Raw genomic sequence first — 17,457 nt, forward strand, 5'->3', positions numbered from 1 at the left:
TCCCAGCAGCCTCTGGAGCCTGGAGCCAAGGAACGTCTTGTAGACATTAGAGGAAAATATTTGAAAGCTCAAATTATTTAAACACTAGACACTTTTCCTCTGAACTCAGAGTGGGGACTTCTCAAGTTGGCCTCCAGTCCAAACATCTTTCCTTCTTCTTAATCTTTTCTTTTTTCCTGATCCACTCTGCTGGTTTTCATTCTGTTCTTCATTCCATCATGCAGAGTCAGAGCGTGGTAGGGGACAATTAAACCTTGCTCGTGAAACAATGATAAAATCTGGTATGGCAAGACCCTCAGAGCAAACGTTCAGAATCTTGGAGGCCCTTTTGAGTTGGCCCGAAGACTTGACTTTGCAAGGAGAAAATCTCCCCATCATTGCTCATTTCCCCTTAGTGCTTTCTCCACTGGGTCCGTTCAGTCAGTGTGATATTTCCCTTCTAGAGAGAAACCGGTAATTTCCTAAAGCTTCCAAGAATCTAGTCTCCCTCGGGAAGGATGTGTGTTCCGTACTTTGTTTTCTGCCTCTGAGATTGATGTGTGGCAGAAGTGGAGGTGGTGTGTGGGGAACAGGTCTTCCCTGTGATTAATGAGATCCCCAAAATATCAGCCTGAGTCATCAGTCTACCCTCATTTAGCGAATTACTGCCAGACCTTCATTTATCTGCTTTTCCAATTCCAATGGCCTTTACACACATTACCTAATTTAGTCCTTATCACAACTCTGTGATGTGAGTTTTAAGATCTCCATTCTACAAACAGATCTGAGGATCAGCGAGGCTGAGCATGGAGGGCAAACAGTGATTTCGTGGGAAGAGCCAAGAGTCCAACCCAGATCTTTCTGGCTTCAGAGAAGGCCTTCCCCACCATGCCGAATTGGTCTCTGTCTTTGTGAGTTATTATTGCATAACTGCAAGCGTGGGCTCCTTTTTATTAAAGCGTGGGCCTTGGTCAGAGTGGTGCTGACAGAAAGGATGTAATGGATTGTGCTTCCTATGCTCGCGCCCAGAGAAAGCTCCAGATGGGTGCTGTCGATCTGCTGTGTCAGGATGAAACGAAAGGCACTTCCTGCTTTCTGCTGTGAGCCAGAACCCCAAGAGGGCCTGGCAGCGAGTTGTTTTATGAACAAGGAAGCCCCAACCTGAGGAAGGTGACCTGGTTCTGATGCAGGGACAAAAGTTGAGGTCAGGAAGGAAGGACCAATGGGATTTTTCATGTAGGGGGTAAGGAGGAAGACGGTTCATAGACCGTGAACGAAACAAACCCAAAGTCCGCATTCCCTCTGTGGCTCACACTTTCATCTTGTTCGCATGAGGAAAGTGCTCAGCGATCGGAAGTCAATGTCATTCACCAGTGTCGCCATCAGCATGGAGGCCAGAGGAAGGGTGAAGCCACAGGGTTCAGACAGCCTTTGCTGGCCAGCTGAGGGCACCTGGGCACAGAATGTAACTAAGGGGAAGCGAGGCAGTGGTCTACCTTCCCACCCTGGCCTTCACCTCTGCCCTCTGCCAGCTTTCTCCCATGTGGGGACAGACGTGGTCTCACACAGCTGGGTGGGGATGCACATGACTACCTCACCTCGTTCCATGCCCGTGCATGCTAGAGCCACCAGCCACGCAAAGATTAGCGGATGTCTGGGCTATACCAGCATGTACGGTTGTTTTCATAAAGGTCATGATATAGGTAAAGCCTGTTGCCTTAAGCCCCGTGACAAAAACTGATTTCCTGAAGAAGAAAAAAAGCAAATATCAAACACATGTGTGGAAAATGCAAACCCATTTCACTTACCAAGGCGGAAACTAAAGCTGCTTTACTACAAACAGTTACTTTGAGGAATGTCGTTGTGAAGGCAGAGTCCTTTTCTAATGATTCCAGCCTGCTATGACGATGAGCCAAGTTGGGCCAGTGAATATGTGGAACGAGTGGAGTGGAGTTTTAGCCATCATCTGAAGACTTCGGCTCCCACATTTAGGTATCAGAATGGAAGCAGAGTACCGTGTCAGGGGCTTCTTGGGGGTACCCGAGTGTCCAGACGAGCAGCTGTTCATAGGCTTGCACCCACGCACACAGTATGCCCGCACATCTGGGACGCTGTCACTTCTCAATCCTCTGAACTTTCCATGGCCCCATGGCTAGCAATTTAAGAGGCTTAAATCACCTCAGAATTCATTGGAACTTCATGAATTTGTTTCAGATACTTCTTACGTCATTCACAAAGCTGAAAATTTTTTTTTGGTATGTCCTTAAGCACAAAACAATTATAATCACCAGTGTTTACTGAGAGCTAGGTACTAGGCAGAGAGGAGGGGGGCAGAGGGGAGATCAGTCTGACTCCAACGACAGTGCTTTTAAGCTCCATACAGTGCGGCTTGTAGAATAATAGGCTTGGAAAATTCATCACTGTGTCAGCTTTTGAGCCATATCTGCTCTCGCAGAGAGCTTTGGTAATTAGTGATGTGGGACCAAGGAATACAAACATAAAAATGCTGCACAGCAGGAGATTAGTCAGTTTGCTGAGTTTTAGGACCCCCAGCAGGGGAGTGATTACTGCCCCCTCTCAGAGGGGAACGCCTCTTTGTAACCCAGTTGTCTTTCTCACTCTAGTCTAAAATCCATGCCGCACGGAGTCTGAGCGAGATCGCCATCGACCTGACGGAGACTGGAACGCTGAAGACCTCCAAGCTGGCCAACATGGGGAGCAAGGGCAAGATCATCAGCGGCAGCAGTGGGAGCCTCCTGTCATCAGGTACGTGAGGCCTCGGGTTGGGGAGCCGCCTTCCAGAGAACGTGGAAGCGTGGCTTCCACCCCACAGTAGCTCCCAGAATGGTGGAGAACGGCAGCAGCCGAGGAGGCAGCTTGGCAGGCCCGCCAGGGGCTGGCTCTGGTTTTGAGGCCAAGGTTTTGAGCCAAATTGGAATCTGAGAAAACTGCCAAAATTATGAAAGAGTGGGAAAAAAACAAGGCAGTAGAAGCAGGCAGTGTGGGAAGGACTGTTGGTCACAGAAGCCTCTTCAGGCACCCTCCAGAGCCTCTGAATGCGCTGGCTGACTGTCAGGAATGTCAGCTCCAAGGACCGAAGGTGGGGCTCCCCGTGTCTCGTTAAAGGAGAGTTACACTGAGGAGGGGCTGGGGGTCAGGGTCCTGATGCTGAGTGACACCACATTCTATTCCCCGGTGAACTTCTCGAGACTTTAAAAAGTCCAGAATGCTCTTGAGCATCTGGAAGGGAGAGACTTGCAGTCACAGAGTGTGGCATAGTGATTAAGCACCATTTGAAACTGAGTCAAAGGGTCTGATTCCACCATCTGTTTCTGCGGGCTCCAGGCGGGTCATTTTGTCATAGGATGTTGGGAGGGACGGAAAAGCTCTGGGGTTTCATATCGGGCTGATGTTGCGAGTAGGGCTGCCATTCGCTGAAGTGACATGGAGAGGAGCGGGTTTGAGGAGGGAGGGGAGAGAGAGGGAGGAATAATGGTTTGGAAAAATTATAAAAGTATAACTAATGCAGGTCACTCCCCAGGGCACGTAGTCAAAGCATGATTGTTCTTGGGGACGGTGTCCCCTTGCCTCTGAGCCGTGAAAGTAAAGCAGAAAGTCTTCACTCTACCTCGTCTTCCAGAGTCTTTTCTCTAACTATGTCTGGTGACTGCAGACAAGGACAAAATGAAATAAAGGACAGGAGGCAGGAGAGGATGAGAAGCCGAATGCTGTCTAGTTAGCTTCTGGGCTGGTGGAGTCCAGTCAGAGCCAGGAGAAAGCTTAGAAACTAAAGGACAAGGGAGAGGATGTGTGTCCTTCCTGGACCAAAGGGCAGATTTACTGGGGGGACTGATGGTGCTTTGGCTCAGGGCCCCTCACTGGGCAGGCCTTTCTAAGGTCCTGGGAGGGCCCCAGCCATGTGCTCACGTGGCCATGTGTTTTTATAAAATCTGCGAACATATTATATTTTGCATTCTTTTTCTTAAATAAAGCCACCAAAATTACATCAGCTTCAGACCCCACAAAACTAGATCCTCCTCTGCCAGATGACTGTAGGTTCACCATAGACCTCTCCCTGCCCGGATTGTTCAGTATTTTCATCAATCCTGTGGGCCAAGGGATCATTATTTCTGAGGGTTGCAGGTTTATAGTGAAGACAGTAGAGAATGTCGTCTTCTTGTATCAGAGAATGCCATTCAAAACACAAGCCCCCTGCCTCGAATGACAGCCACTCGCAATCCCCTGGTGATTGACAAAGAGCAGAGCCAGAGCGAACCCCCGCTAGACCCCCCCCAACCGGTGTTAAAACCCAGAGTCTCAGATTTGGTCCTGGATTTATCCACCCACTGTCCTCATATCCAGCCACAGGTGAGCCCGACTCATCCTTCAGCCTCAGCGAGGGGTGCGTCCCTGCTGTGGTTTCGTATCCGTTTGGAAATCTGGGTACTTTCTGAAGGTGACGTGGTTCTACCCAGAAGGAGAATGGATCCTTCCACCTGAGGGTTTCTCAAACTTCCGCATGCATCAGAACCACTTGGAGAGCATGTTCAGACACATCGCTGAGCTCCAGCCCCGGAGCGTCTGATTCTGTAGGTCTGGGATGAGGCTGACAATTTGCATTTCTAACAAGTTCCCAAGTGATGCTGCTGCTGGTCCAGGGACCACACATTGAGAACTACTCTTCTTATTGAAGAAGAGATAAAAGCCCGAGGCGGCTGTATTGCTCAGGACCACAGACGCCAGGTATCCCCTGCTTTTAAACCTGTGTCCTGGTTCATCTGCTCGGGCCCCTCATCTCCAGCAGCCTCTGGGGGTACAAAGGCAATAACCTAACAGCAGCTACAGGTGAGGTTGTGAACAGGGGCCCCAAACCTCTTGACATGGAGCTGCCATCCCTCCACCGTCAGAAATGAGGTCTAGGCATCTTTAAGACCAGAAAGCAATTTATCTCTGTTCCCACCATCAGCTTGATATAATATAATAATACTATAATATAAGCGTCTTTATCCCAAGATATTAAAGCAATTTTCGTGTTTGATGACTTAGTGATAGGGGCCCCAGGCTGAGTTGGGTGTTGATGGAGGCAGCTAAGGCCCCCTGGCCTCCCCACTCTTGTGGCTCCAGTTGTGGGCACTGACTCCCTCAGGCCTTTCCCTGCCCACTCTCTGTTGCACAGCTAAGCAGAGGAAAGCCAGCAGAGGACAAACCGTGCCCCGTGACGAGGCCAAGGGAGCATATGAGACTCTGCCCAGCCCTGTAAGTTAGAGCCTGAAGAACAGTCCTCGAATGCTGAGGCTGAGGCTCCGTGGGGAGGCCTCCCTCCTATGACTTAGGAAAGACAGTGGGCGGTGGATTGTATGGTAATTCTATCTGTAATCTTTTGAGGAACCTCCATACTGTTTTCCTTAGTGGCTGCACCAATTGACATTGCCACTAACAATGCATAAAAGTTCCCTTTTCTTCTTCGGTCCTCGCCAACCTGTATTATTTCTTGTCTTCTTGATGATAGCCATTCTAACAGATGTGAGGTGATAGCTCATTGTGGTTTTGATTTGCATTTCCCTGATGATAGTAATGTTGAGCATCTTTTCGTGTATCTGTTGACCATCTGTTTGTCTTCTTTGGAAAAATGTTCAGATCCTCTGCCCATTTTTTAATCAGATTGTGTGTTTTTTGCAAATGAGTTGAATGAGTTCTTTATATCTTTTGGAATATTAACCCCTTATCAGATAGATGAGTTGCAAATGGTTTCTCCCATTCAGGAGGTTTCCTTTTTATTTCATTGGTGATTTCCTTTGCTGTGAAAAAGCTTTTTAGTTTGATATAGTCCCACTTGTTTATTTTTACTTCTGTTGCCTTTGCTTTGGGTGTCAAATCCAAAGAATCATCGCCAAGACTGATGTCAATGATACATGATTATTGAAATTAAATTTTGGAGAATACCAGTAAGAATCCTGCATGTGCAGTATTTTAAGAACCTTCTATGCTCCCAGAGTGTATAGTATCTTGGGTCTTGCCAAGAACTCTCATGTACCTGCCACCAACATATTCCCTCAAATTGCACTGTATCACTTTTGTCATACTGGTGTCACACCTTTAAAGGTTAATCTTGTCAGATCAGGCTCCTACGGCAGTTCATGTCTATCCTTGATATCTTTCATTCATCCTTCCAATGCGATCTTTACCAAAACTGTGGTGTAACTGAGCCATGTAACAACACTGTAATTATTTCTATGGTATAAACATTTTTTGTAGCTCCCAAACTTTGCTAAATACTATACACAGCATTGAAAAAGTCACAGCCCCTCACCTCAACGCCTTTGTGTACTATTTATTGATGTTAAACAGAGATAAAATATTTCCAAGCTATTAGTAACTGTGAGGATGATTTTTTCTATTTAACTAAGGGCACATAATTACCTGTAAAATTACTGATGTCCAGTACTTGGTATCTGAGGTCACAGACGCTAAAGAAATAAAGTCACTGATATCTATGAAAGAAGTCAGAAGTCCACACTTAAGAATACCCTGAGCCACAGGCTGGCATTTCAAAAAGAAAAGATTCATGTAGTTGAAAGGATTTATCGAGGCTTGGGGCCAGGATTCCCAAATTCTTCAGAAGTGATACATGGGGCTTCCCCTTGTGAGCCCTGTAGCCGTATTCTAGTAGAGAGACCCTTAGAGGTGCTGAACTACCGGAGCCCAAGCTCCAGGGCCTGTGTTGGAATAAAAGGAATCACCTCCTGATACAGCACTGGATGGGATTCAGACCCTAGGACGGTTGGGGAACCCACATCCCAAATCCATTTGTGAAGGGGCTCTGGTGGCCAGGCTTTGAAAGGACATGAGTGCCCCTGTCCCCAGACCATATCTGCTGAGAGATGCCTGGCGTTTCAGTCCCCTGGAAGAGGGATGTTGAGGCATCTTAGGGTGCAGCTCCCTCAAGCCAGGCTGGCAGATCCCCATCCGCTGCCTTCTAGAAGCCTGACCCCATCTTGGCTTCCTTACAAGCTCAGCGCTGCTGGGTGCTCAGTAAAGCTGCGGACTGCCCGCTGCAGTGGGGGTAAACGGGGGACGTTGTATTCACTCTGCCCTCTGGGAGCCTGCACGCTTCCTCCAAATCTGTAGACCCCTCTCTCCCTTGCCTTTGCTTAAAGGTGCTTCAGGTAACCAATTTTCAGAGGTTCAGAGTCTGAGGGGACAACTATGGATCCAAACCATTTGGTTATGATGTTTTCAGAGCTCAAAAAAAGTCTGAAATCCTTTCTGTGGGACTTCAAAGAGTTAGTTCTTCTCTTCCCTACCCCATTTCTTGAAATCTTAAGAAAGACTGGAGAGGAGAAAAAATGGAATAACAAAACAAAGAAAACAACAACTGTGTTTGTCGTTGTAGCTGAGCAGGCATGGCCTTTTCATAGCGCATCTGAAAGTGGGAGAGAGTGTAGGATTTGTCCTGAGCATTGTTCCCGGGATTTGCCGTCACAGAACAATTCTGATTTCAGTGGGAGGGTAGGGCCAAGCAAGACTGCTTTTGCTCTCAGCCTGTTTAAAGAAAATGGTGAGCTTGCCTAGGAAATACCCAGTGTTCTGCAGGCCCACTGTGGCTTGTTGCATTAACCACCCAAACAAAAAAATGTTACTGTGCATCCTTTCTTAAAGAAATGGAACAATGAGACTGATGTTGGCTTCTTGAATGGAAATCTAGGGGCATAAGCCACCCATTCTCTACAAAACAAAACAACATGTTGTGTCTATAAATAGGAGTTCGGCTGTGTGATTAATGGGGTGGCAATTGAGTCATGTTCACTGTGATCAGGATTGTGAAGAATGTGGTGATGGATCCTTGGGTTAAAAAAATTTTTTAAAAAGACACAAAACCTGCAGTCTGCTGTTAGGTCCCAGTCCTGACACTTTCCGTTCTGGGAGAAAACATGTTGTGTTGAGTGTGGGGCCTTGTTTTGCCCGGGATCTGTCCATATTTGTTAACTCAACTCTTCACACATTCCCGGTTCCCTGAATGCCAGCACTTCCTTCCATTGTTAGGAAGTTTATTAATAACGAATGTGACAATGAGGATGCCAGCTATCTGCCATTTCTCCAGGCAGAGAAGTCATCTGATAGGCGTCTGCCAGTTTCGTGGTCATGACTATATTCAGCTCAAAATACACTGCCTTACGCTAGGATTAACCACACAATGGTTTTTGGCTTGGTTTTTCTTCTTCTTCTTGTCTTCATCCTTTCTTCTTTGCTCTCCCTCTGTCTCCTCCAGCCTCTTACAGCTCTCCATTATCAGCTGCCTCTTCCCTCTCCTTTTAGGTCTAATGATGAGCAGGATTCCAGAGGCCTTAATTTTGGTCATAACCTCTGTGCTCTGCAGATGAGCCAGAACATGCAGGCTCTGCCAAAGGACTCGAGTTCTGCTAGGGTGTGTTTATGCTGGACGGTGTAACCGGTGAGGGCTGTGAAATCTCTTTCTGTGGAATGGAAGTTTCTGGACTTGCTTGAGCCGGACGGGCCTGAGTTGAAATTGAGAAGAAGATAGACCAGTTGTCCATTTCCACTCTCATATTGGGGGGGAGGGGGAGAAACCTAATAAAGTCATTTATACTGATGTATTTGTGCCCTCCACTGTTACTAGTAAAGCAATATTTGCCAACTGAAGAGAACCAGGACAGAATGACAATGTGTAACTTAAATGGACGACTTTCCAGTGATGACATTTTAAACACTGAAAAGGAAATATCACCCTTACCTCTCACAGGGATTGCTCTGTTCCCACTCAGGCCAGCCCTCTCGATATTGCAACAGAACGACAGAATCTCAAAGCCAGAAAGATAAGCCCTCTCGTTTCACAATGTAGGGAATGGACACCATATGAGTTACTCATAAACGGTAGCTTCAGTTAGATATTTTACCAGATGCTGCCGCTAATTTTTATAATCAACTGTTCAGTTTCCCCTCTCTCTCTCTCTCTCTCTCTCTAGTTGTATTTGTACTCGTCACCCTTTGGTGATAGTGCCACTGAGCAGTGGCATCTGGCCACACTTTAAAGCCATTCTAGGGACTCGTAGCTACCGTCAGAAGGTGCCTGCTTTTCTGAGAGCTTCCATTTCACCACTTTTTTAAGGGAACTACTTGATTTTTTAAATTTCTGACCCTGATGAAAAGTTGTCCAAGGCTGCATTTTTCATGTTAAAAACCACGTTTAATGCTCTGAGACGGTCTCCGGATCACACATTTATCCTGAAATCTGCCATGTGGCATTATTTCACATGGTCTCTTAGGATATCTTTCATGTAAGGAATTCATAATTGAGGATTTGTAAGGCAAATAAATATCTCTTCTTCATAACGAAGAGTTCAAACCTTTCTCTCGTATTTATGCCTGGGGTGTCTGCCAACACTTTTCCTTACAGCTCTTACAGATCTGCTGGGATTATGCCTTCTTCTTCTTTTTTTTTTTTTTTTCCTGAAGGCCTAAACAGATTGTCATTTCCTTCCCTTAGTTGTAGGACAACAGATCTCTTTCTTCTTTGGGGTACTGTTTGTTTCGAATTCCCCCCTCCTTTCAGAGAGGAAAGCACCGTTTCTGTCTTCTGAAATCAGTGGGCTGGTCATCAGTCTGCAATCTGGTCGAAAACAGATGAGCCACAGTTCCTGACAACATTCTCTTCAGTAGGATGCGTCTCATATCCGGTGCCAGGCAGTCTAGGATCTTTGGAAAGACTGGGGCAGATTCTCCATCAGAGCTGAGCAAGGATATCCTTCCATGTGTTTGCCGACCGGGAGGGGAGCTTCTGATGGTGTGCGCTGGCGTTCCCCCCACATCCTGCTCCAGGGAACCGGCTGCCCACTGGGCGAAGTCCGGAGTTCCCCAGCTGGAAAATGAGAAAGGGATAGAGACAGTCTCTCTAGAGGTGGCAAAACAGGTTTCCCCCTTATCTCTGCCAGTAATGTCCAAAGCATCCAGGAGGTCACTCAAAAGATTTCCAGAGGCCGGCTCCGTGGCCGAGTGGTTAAATTCACGAGCTCTGCTTTGGTGGCCCAGGGTTTCGTTTCGCCCGTTCGAATCCTGGCTGCGGACATGGCACCGCTCATCAAGCCACGCTGAGGCGGCATCCCACATGCCACAACTAGAAGGACCCACAACTAAAAATACACAACTATGTACTGGGGGGCTTTGGAGAGAAAAAGGAAAAATAAAATCTTTAAAAAAAAAAAAAAAAGATTTCCAAATACCCACTGACAGTGACTTTCCAATCTTGAGCATGTCACTCAAACGCTCCCTGGTTGTGCTCAAATAGGAATTGTTTTCTTTGAGGTCAGATCTTTTTCTCCTCCCCGTTGCTAGATTATTAGCTGACCCGTTTCTAGAAAATCCTTTGGAGTCAGATTGAAATGTGATAATAAAGTTGCCCAAAGCAAAAGATTCTATTTTCAATCTGGTATCATTCAAATGGACAGTTACTGAGCCGCAGCTGGGATGGAAGGTTTGCTAGAGAACTATGGCGACCCTCAGTTTTCGCAGAGGTCAAGCTGGGGGAGCATTTCCCCTGCTCAGGCCAGACTAGAGGAAATCAGCTCTCCAGGTTCATTATGCAGTGGTCCTCGTGTGTTTCCACTGCTCCCATTCAGGTGGTGTAGCTTATCTCCTGCCGCCCCCTGGGGGGCAGCTCCTTGTGTCCAGACCCAAGGCTCTCTGAGGACTGGATCCGTGTCCAGTTACCTGTCTCGCCGACCCCACCTTGCATACAGAAGGGGCTCTAGAGACTCGTCGTTTCATTGGCCCATCTGAGGAGCCCCTTGTTCTTTTCCTCCTTCCTTCTGCCCTCATTTTCACCCATGCAGGAAGAGTCTAGGCATGCAAGGTGGATATGATTGCACACCACACTGTTTTCACTATGGCAACCCAGCAGTGACCAAGATACCAAGTTCCTGCCGTCCTGGTGTTTCCATTCTAGAGACAAAACAGACCAAACAGAGCCACCAAATGACAATCCCAGCTCTGCCTCCCTCCATGCTAGTGCCTTCTTTTATGAAAACGGGGACACTGTTTTTATGAGGATTAAATGAGGTGCAACACGTGCAAAGCTCCTTCCAGGAGTTCTGTAAAAATCCACGTCGTTTCCCTTCTCCTCCCAAGTTTCCTGAATTTATAGGGCCACAGTGAGATGTGGCCTGCCATGCTTCTTGCCTGTCCACTAACTCTTCTTCCTCTTTAACTTTATGGGACATCCCCGGGATTGAGACGCCAGCTCTTAATAAAGGCCGGAAACACTATTTAATACAAAAACTACTAATATTCATGTACCATTTATTTTGTCCTGATCTCTATTCTAAGCATCTTTCAAGCATTATCTCATTTCATTCCCCCAACTTTTGAGGAAGTCCTGTTTTCATTCCCGGATTATAGGGGAGGAAACTGAGCCTTAGAGAGGTGATGTCATGTTGCTACGGCCCTGCAGGTGGTAAGTTGCTGGGCTGGGACACAAGCCCAGACTATTAGGTCTAAACAACTAGATTGTAGACTCTACCCCAGGAGGCTACAAGACCAGTGTATGTTTTCCAAGCCATGTTCAGATCACTCTTTCCTATAAACTTGGGTGCTGCTTGAAACTCTGATCAGCAAAAAGGTATTCATGTATTACTTACATCTTTCAAAATACTCAGATCACCTTGTTTTCCCTTTGGCTCCTGCACTGATTCCTGTGTGGGCAACCCTTCCCAGGACCTTGGCTACTGTTTGTCAGCCTCTAAGTTTTGAAATCTCACTCTTCTTGTTCCAGTAGAGAGGTCCCATCCTCTCTTCATCGTCATCCATCTTCCTACTTCATTAATCCCAAGGACAGCTCAGGTTAAACTCTTATTTAGCCTTCAAGCTTACAGACAGTCTGCTCTGGTCTGTTGATAAGATGAAGAGGTACATCCTTCAAGTGCTATTTGACAATTAGACATGTCCTTCCAATTTGAGGCAAACTATTGCAGTAACTGAGAGAAGGGCCAGGGCTGGCAGGATGTGTGTCTTTTCTAGAGGCGGGGATGACAAAGAGAAGAGGTGGGAAGATGGCACTGTATATAAGATTCCTTTTGTAAAAAAGGCAAAAATGACTCCTGCAGGCAAGAGGGAACTGCCTAAGTAAGTTGTTTATTCAGTAATAGAGTCTTCAAGTTTGGAGGAATCTTGGAGATTGGTTACTTGGTTGTTTTCTAGATGAGGACATCGTGGCTCTGAGAGGTTAGTAATCCAGGGTCTTATACCATTTAATAACAGATATGTAAGGGAAGTCCAGGTCTCTTTCACTGCCCCTCTCAAAGATAGCAGATTTATATCTTTTTCATTTCTGAAGGGCTAACTTTATAATTTGGAGTGGTCTTGCATGTGCAGGGGCATGTATGTGTTCAAATAACCGGAAATGGATAAATTGTAGTATCTTCAGAGAAGTTAGAGCTTCTGTGCCATTCACTGAGTCTAGGTGTTGATTTGAAACCATTTCTATGTCTAGAATCCTTTTCAATATGCCCACCAGCCTTTAGTTTGTAAGACTCCAGCTGACCTGAGCCCCTGAGGCTCTTCCCTGAGTTCCTGGAGTCGTTCTGTCACTTGAGGGGATAAGAGTGAATCTCTGTCCCCTGATTCCCAGCTGCCTTGCTGGCCTCCCTTTCAGATGCCAAGCACGCGACTCAGGGGATGCCTGGGGGCATTTGTGGAGCCCTGGGAAGCCTCCTGGACATCACAGAGCACTTGGGGCTCCTCCTCCTCTTGCCCTTGAGCTTCTTTCTGTGGAACTGTTATTGGGGCATCCTTGTCACTGGGCACTCAGCCACCTCTCCCTGTGGTTGCCATATTTGCCTGGTTGCAGGTAACAGCCCCACAGGCTCAGATCCCACCAGCTCTGAAATGGAGCAGCTGCAAGAACTCAGAGCCCTTGACCACAACAGTGGATGTCCTTTAAAGAAAAAAGGCGCTGGGGACCTCTCTTCAAATGCCATCTGACAAGAACCCAAATGTATGAAACAGGGTACCGTGGAGCTGCCCTCCCTTGAGGAGGGTGGAGTGGGGGCCCCAGAACCTGCGGAATCTCCTTGGTCCTATTCTCACCCTCACCCCGCAGCAGCCCCAACGGCATGTCTGCAAACCCAGGGGCTTAAGAAACAATTGAAAACACTGCTAGAGCTATATTGCCTCTTTAAAGGTGAGCCTTGGAGCCCAAGTGGTACCCTGAATTGCATAGCGAGGTTCTTTTCTTTGAGCAATACCTCTCTGAGCAACAGGGAGAAGGTAGTTTCAATGATTCCCCTCATTCTAATTCTACCAGGGTGTGCATGTGCTCACTTGTGTTACATGTACCCTCAACTGAGGGTTCACCTATTCCAGGCACAGTGCTGTATGTACTTTTCTCATTTAGTCTTTACAACACTTGAAGGAGGGCAGGTCACTTGCTCGAGGTCACACATCTAGTGAGTGGTGAGAATTCATCAAACCCAGGTCTGTTTTACTCTCTCCTTGCCGTCCGATTGCCACTAAAATGGAGATCTGCCTGTTCAGGCCATGCCAGCTCCACTAATTTGCAAAGATTTAACTTGGTACCCAGCGCCATATTCCTCAGGAAGCAATTTCCAGAATAAAGATGTGAAACAGAGCCAGCCAGCATCAGCGGTGCCAGATACAGAGAGGGCCTCTTGAGCCAGCCAGCCTGTCTTACCTGGGTTTGGTATTTAGGCTAATTATTATAAATAATAATAATTTAGCACTAATGAGCCCTGTAACTCAAGACTAAAGCTTAACTAATACCATAACTAGAGACCAGATCATCCAAAAATGTTGGGCTTCTCCTCCCAAAGTTTAATGTTGTGTGATTTTTGCTGTTCTTAAACATAGTTAATTCTTAGATTTGACTTCATAAATCATCATTTCCTACTGAGGGGTTAGGCAAGGGTGAAAGGAAAGACAGTGAATTTTTCACTTAAACTAGAAATGCTTTAATCTTTTTGGACTCAACTTTCCCCAGGCCTGTTTTTTAAATCTAAAGTCTGACTTTCTTGAGTATTATTTTACATTCTTATTAATTCTTTGGATGATGGAATGGAGTGTATCTCATTAAATTTTCCTGTGTCTTCATATGTGATTGATGACAATGACTAAGAGAACCAGATTAAGACTCATAGTGATTTAGTGATGTTATGTTAGATGGGTATAACCTGGAGATAGTTTAGTACCGATAAGCATGGAGGTAGAAAACCTGAACCATTTCAAAAAGGGAAGCCTGCAGTCATGTCCAGCACTGTGTTGCATGAGTCTGACACCACATGGATTTGGTATCTGAGAGCCATGAGTAACGGAGACTTAGTAAGAGTCAAGCTTTCACTCGTGTTGGCCATCCGATTTAGAAACCTGTGATTGAAGCCTGACGAAATCCAAAAAAGAACTACAAAAATGATTAAAAGTTTGGAAGGCAGGTTCTATAAAGAAATGACTTTACAGCTCCTAGACTTCTTTACCGAGTTGAGATACAACTTAATTACAGCATCTGAGTATATGATTGACATTTATTTGTTTGTTTATTCAAGCTACTATTTGTTAGCTACCATGGGAGCATAAAGAAGATGCATTCCGGCACTGAGATTCTCTATTTCAGGCTAGAATGGAGTGAAGGGGGAAAAGCAAAAGGCCCAAGTCGGAGTCAAACTGTACTTGGGCATTGATGAATTCTTGGTTATTTAGGGTTATAAGAAGTTAGGTGTATGTTAGTTGAGGGAATATGGGGTTTCTTGCTCTGAGATTAAATAAGAGAGTAGAATCGTATATTTATGGGGATGAGTTGAGCATGGCAGAGCTTTCTGATGCAAAGGCAGAGACATCCTTTCTAGTCTTGAGATTTTGAGGTGCCTTCTTTACCATAGGAAGAAACAATGGTAAAGACTCTGGGAATTCCGATTGGATTATTTGCAAATCTGTCAGCCATTCACTGAATTGTTCAAAAATGTTTCATATGGAAATACAATTTTCCCCTCCCTGCCCCCAAAATCCCACTGGAATTTTTATTGGGATTGCAATGATTCTATTGTTCAATGCCTGGAGGATTGACAACTTTACAACGTCAAACCTCCAATCCATGACCTTGGTACAGCTCTCTATGGTTTTAAGTGTTTAATTTTTCTCAACAGAGTATTATAATTTTCACTGTAGAGATCTTGTACATCTTTCCTTAGATTGATCCCTAGGTGTTTGGGGTTGTTTGATGCTGTTGCAAATGGCATCATCTGAGCCCCTTGAATGGACACCTAATAACACCTGTCCGTTTCTGACACTTCTGCTCTCCATGGGCATGAGAAGCCAAGTCATAATCAGCTCTTCCTTTTCCAGATAGTCAATGCACCTTGTCTAACTCATCAAAGTAGAAAAGGTGTAGTAGTTTCAATTGCAGGAAACCCATTTTAGAATCTAAACATTGAGGCCAAGAAATTAGTCTTTTGGTCTAACCTAAATGCCTCCAGTTGGCCCTCCAGCTTATTTTCCTTTTGTTTGGTTCAAAGTTAGTCTTCTACAAAGCTTTCATATCCAGCAGTCTGCTACTTGAATCATCATGCAAGTATTTCTACCCTGCATGTAAAAATATGTATAAATTTTAATAAGAGGGAATTTGCTCATGATACAATGTTAAACTTAAAAATACAATAAAAATCTAATTTTATTTTTGAAGTATGTGTTTAGATACAAAGGTCAAAAGAAAATGCCTAACAGTGGTTATTTCTGGATGACTTATTTATGGATGTTTTTTAGACATGTCTGCATTTTCAAATTTTTTACGATAAACATGGGTTATTTTTGTACTAAGCCAAAGAATAAGCATTTTTAAATGGCAAAAAGAAAATTAAAACTACATATTAAAATGACTGGCTTGAGTTTCACTTTCTCCTTCATCGTGTAAAGTGTGGTAAAATTTGCTAGTGAAATTAAAACGAGTATGTGACATATCTTGAGATAAACAAGAAAGAGAAACTTCTTTGTCGGGTGTGTGAATTTTCTGCCCGTCCTGGCCAGCTATGAGTTCCCCTCAGTGCTGAGAATTCGCTCCTCCCACTTGGGATTCTGCAACACCTGTTTTATTTCACACTCCCTCAGTTCCTGGGGTAAATCCTATATCCACGGTGTGGGCTCCAGTTAAACTCCTTAGTGGTCCAGATGTGCATCACCCCGCAGCTGGCCTAGTAACCCCACTGTTTATTGACAGGTTCTCAGGAATCAGATAGCTCTCAGTCTGCCAAGAAAGACATGCTGGCCGCCTTGAAATCCAGGCAGGAAGCTCTGGAGGAAACCCTACGCCAGCGGCTGGAGGAGCTGAAGAAACTCTGCCTCCGGGAAGCTGTAAGCAGTTACTCTTTCGCGCTGTGGAAATCTGTGTTGTCTGTGCCCACATCCATCTTCACATGTTTACAAAAGGCAAGGGTGCGGATCATGAAGAGAGCACACGAGGGAAGCAAAACCTGCTCTGAAATACAGATGTTGGAAACACCCAGCCCTGTAATGAAGCAGAAGTGGTGGGTCTTATTGAAACACTAGGACACCAGTTAAAGCAGATCCTGGCAGAATCCCAAATGGAACTCCACTAGAGGCCAAATGACAAGTAATAGTAACAGTCATCATAACAATTGTAAATAATAATATTTGCAAGGTGCACCATAGTTTATAAAGCATTTCCTCATATGATATTACCTCATTGGATATAATGGTTTACCACCATCTTCCTAAGATGCTGTGCGTGAGTTTATTATTGTGGTGGCTGTTGTTTCTCTTGAGGATATTTCAGATTTATCTTTGGAAATCGTATTGAGAAGCATCCTTGGCGATCAACAGGGAAACCAGGATTTCCCTTGGTATATAATCCCCTTTAAAACTCATGATCCAGTGTTTCTTTAACTTGATCTTTTTCTTTAAATGAAATCTTAGCCTAGTGATATTTTTAAATTTTATGCAAAGCGATGCTTCCTCAAGCCTGTGTGTACACTTGTCTCCAGTTTCACTGGAATTTGGAGGCTGTGGCAGGCCACTGTCTGTGTTTCTTTGAACATCCATTTGCACCTTTTTCTGTTTGACTCTTTGTTAGCATGAAGACTTGATTTTTTTAGTGCAACACACATTACTGTGCATATATGTGTATACACATGTGTGTGTGTGCTCGCACAAGGACGCAATGGGGTGGGAGTGTTCCAGAGAGAGTGCGCTCGACTTAGCATGTAACATTACTGTTGGTGAGCAGTTCAGAATGAGAGAATAAAGTGGTTCCCAAACTAAGTTGAAGAGACGGGCTCCCCTCCCCCAAATAATAATGCCTGGCCGCAGGCGCCAGAGAGTGAGATCATATTACATTTCAACTGGGCTTAATTATGCTCTGGGTTGATTTAAACCGGAGCCAGCTCAAAGCAGACCCACATTAGCACAAATCCATGGCAAATCTTAGGAAAGCAATTGGCCTGGCTG

At 45.4% G+C, this 17,457-nt stretch overlaps 1 protein-coding gene across 28 annotated transcripts in view; it reads left to right on the top strand.

Moving 5' to 3' along the window:
- Positions 1-17,457, top strand: part of FRMD4A (FERM domain containing 4A) — a 586,106-nt gene that overhangs the window by 529,436 nt on the left and 39,213 nt on the right. For all 28 annotated transcript variants that reach the window (XM_070601150.1, XM_070601129.1, XM_070601151.1 and 25 more), the window contains 2 exons: positions 2,604-2,745; positions 16,211-16,344. In XM_070601150.1, coding sequence (XP_070457251.1) covers positions 2,604-2,745; positions 16,211-16,344 — 276 coding nt within the window. The remainder of the gene's footprint in view (positions 1-2,603; positions 2,746-16,210; positions 16,345-17,457) is intronic.

The sequence above is a fragment of the Equus przewalskii genome, chromosome 30 (genome assembly GCF_037783145.1).
Source record: "Equus przewalskii isolate Varuska chromosome 30, EquPr2, whole genome shotgun sequence".
Taxonomy (NCBI): Eukaryota; Metazoa; Chordata; class Mammalia; order Perissodactyla; family Equidae; genus Equus; species Equus przewalskii.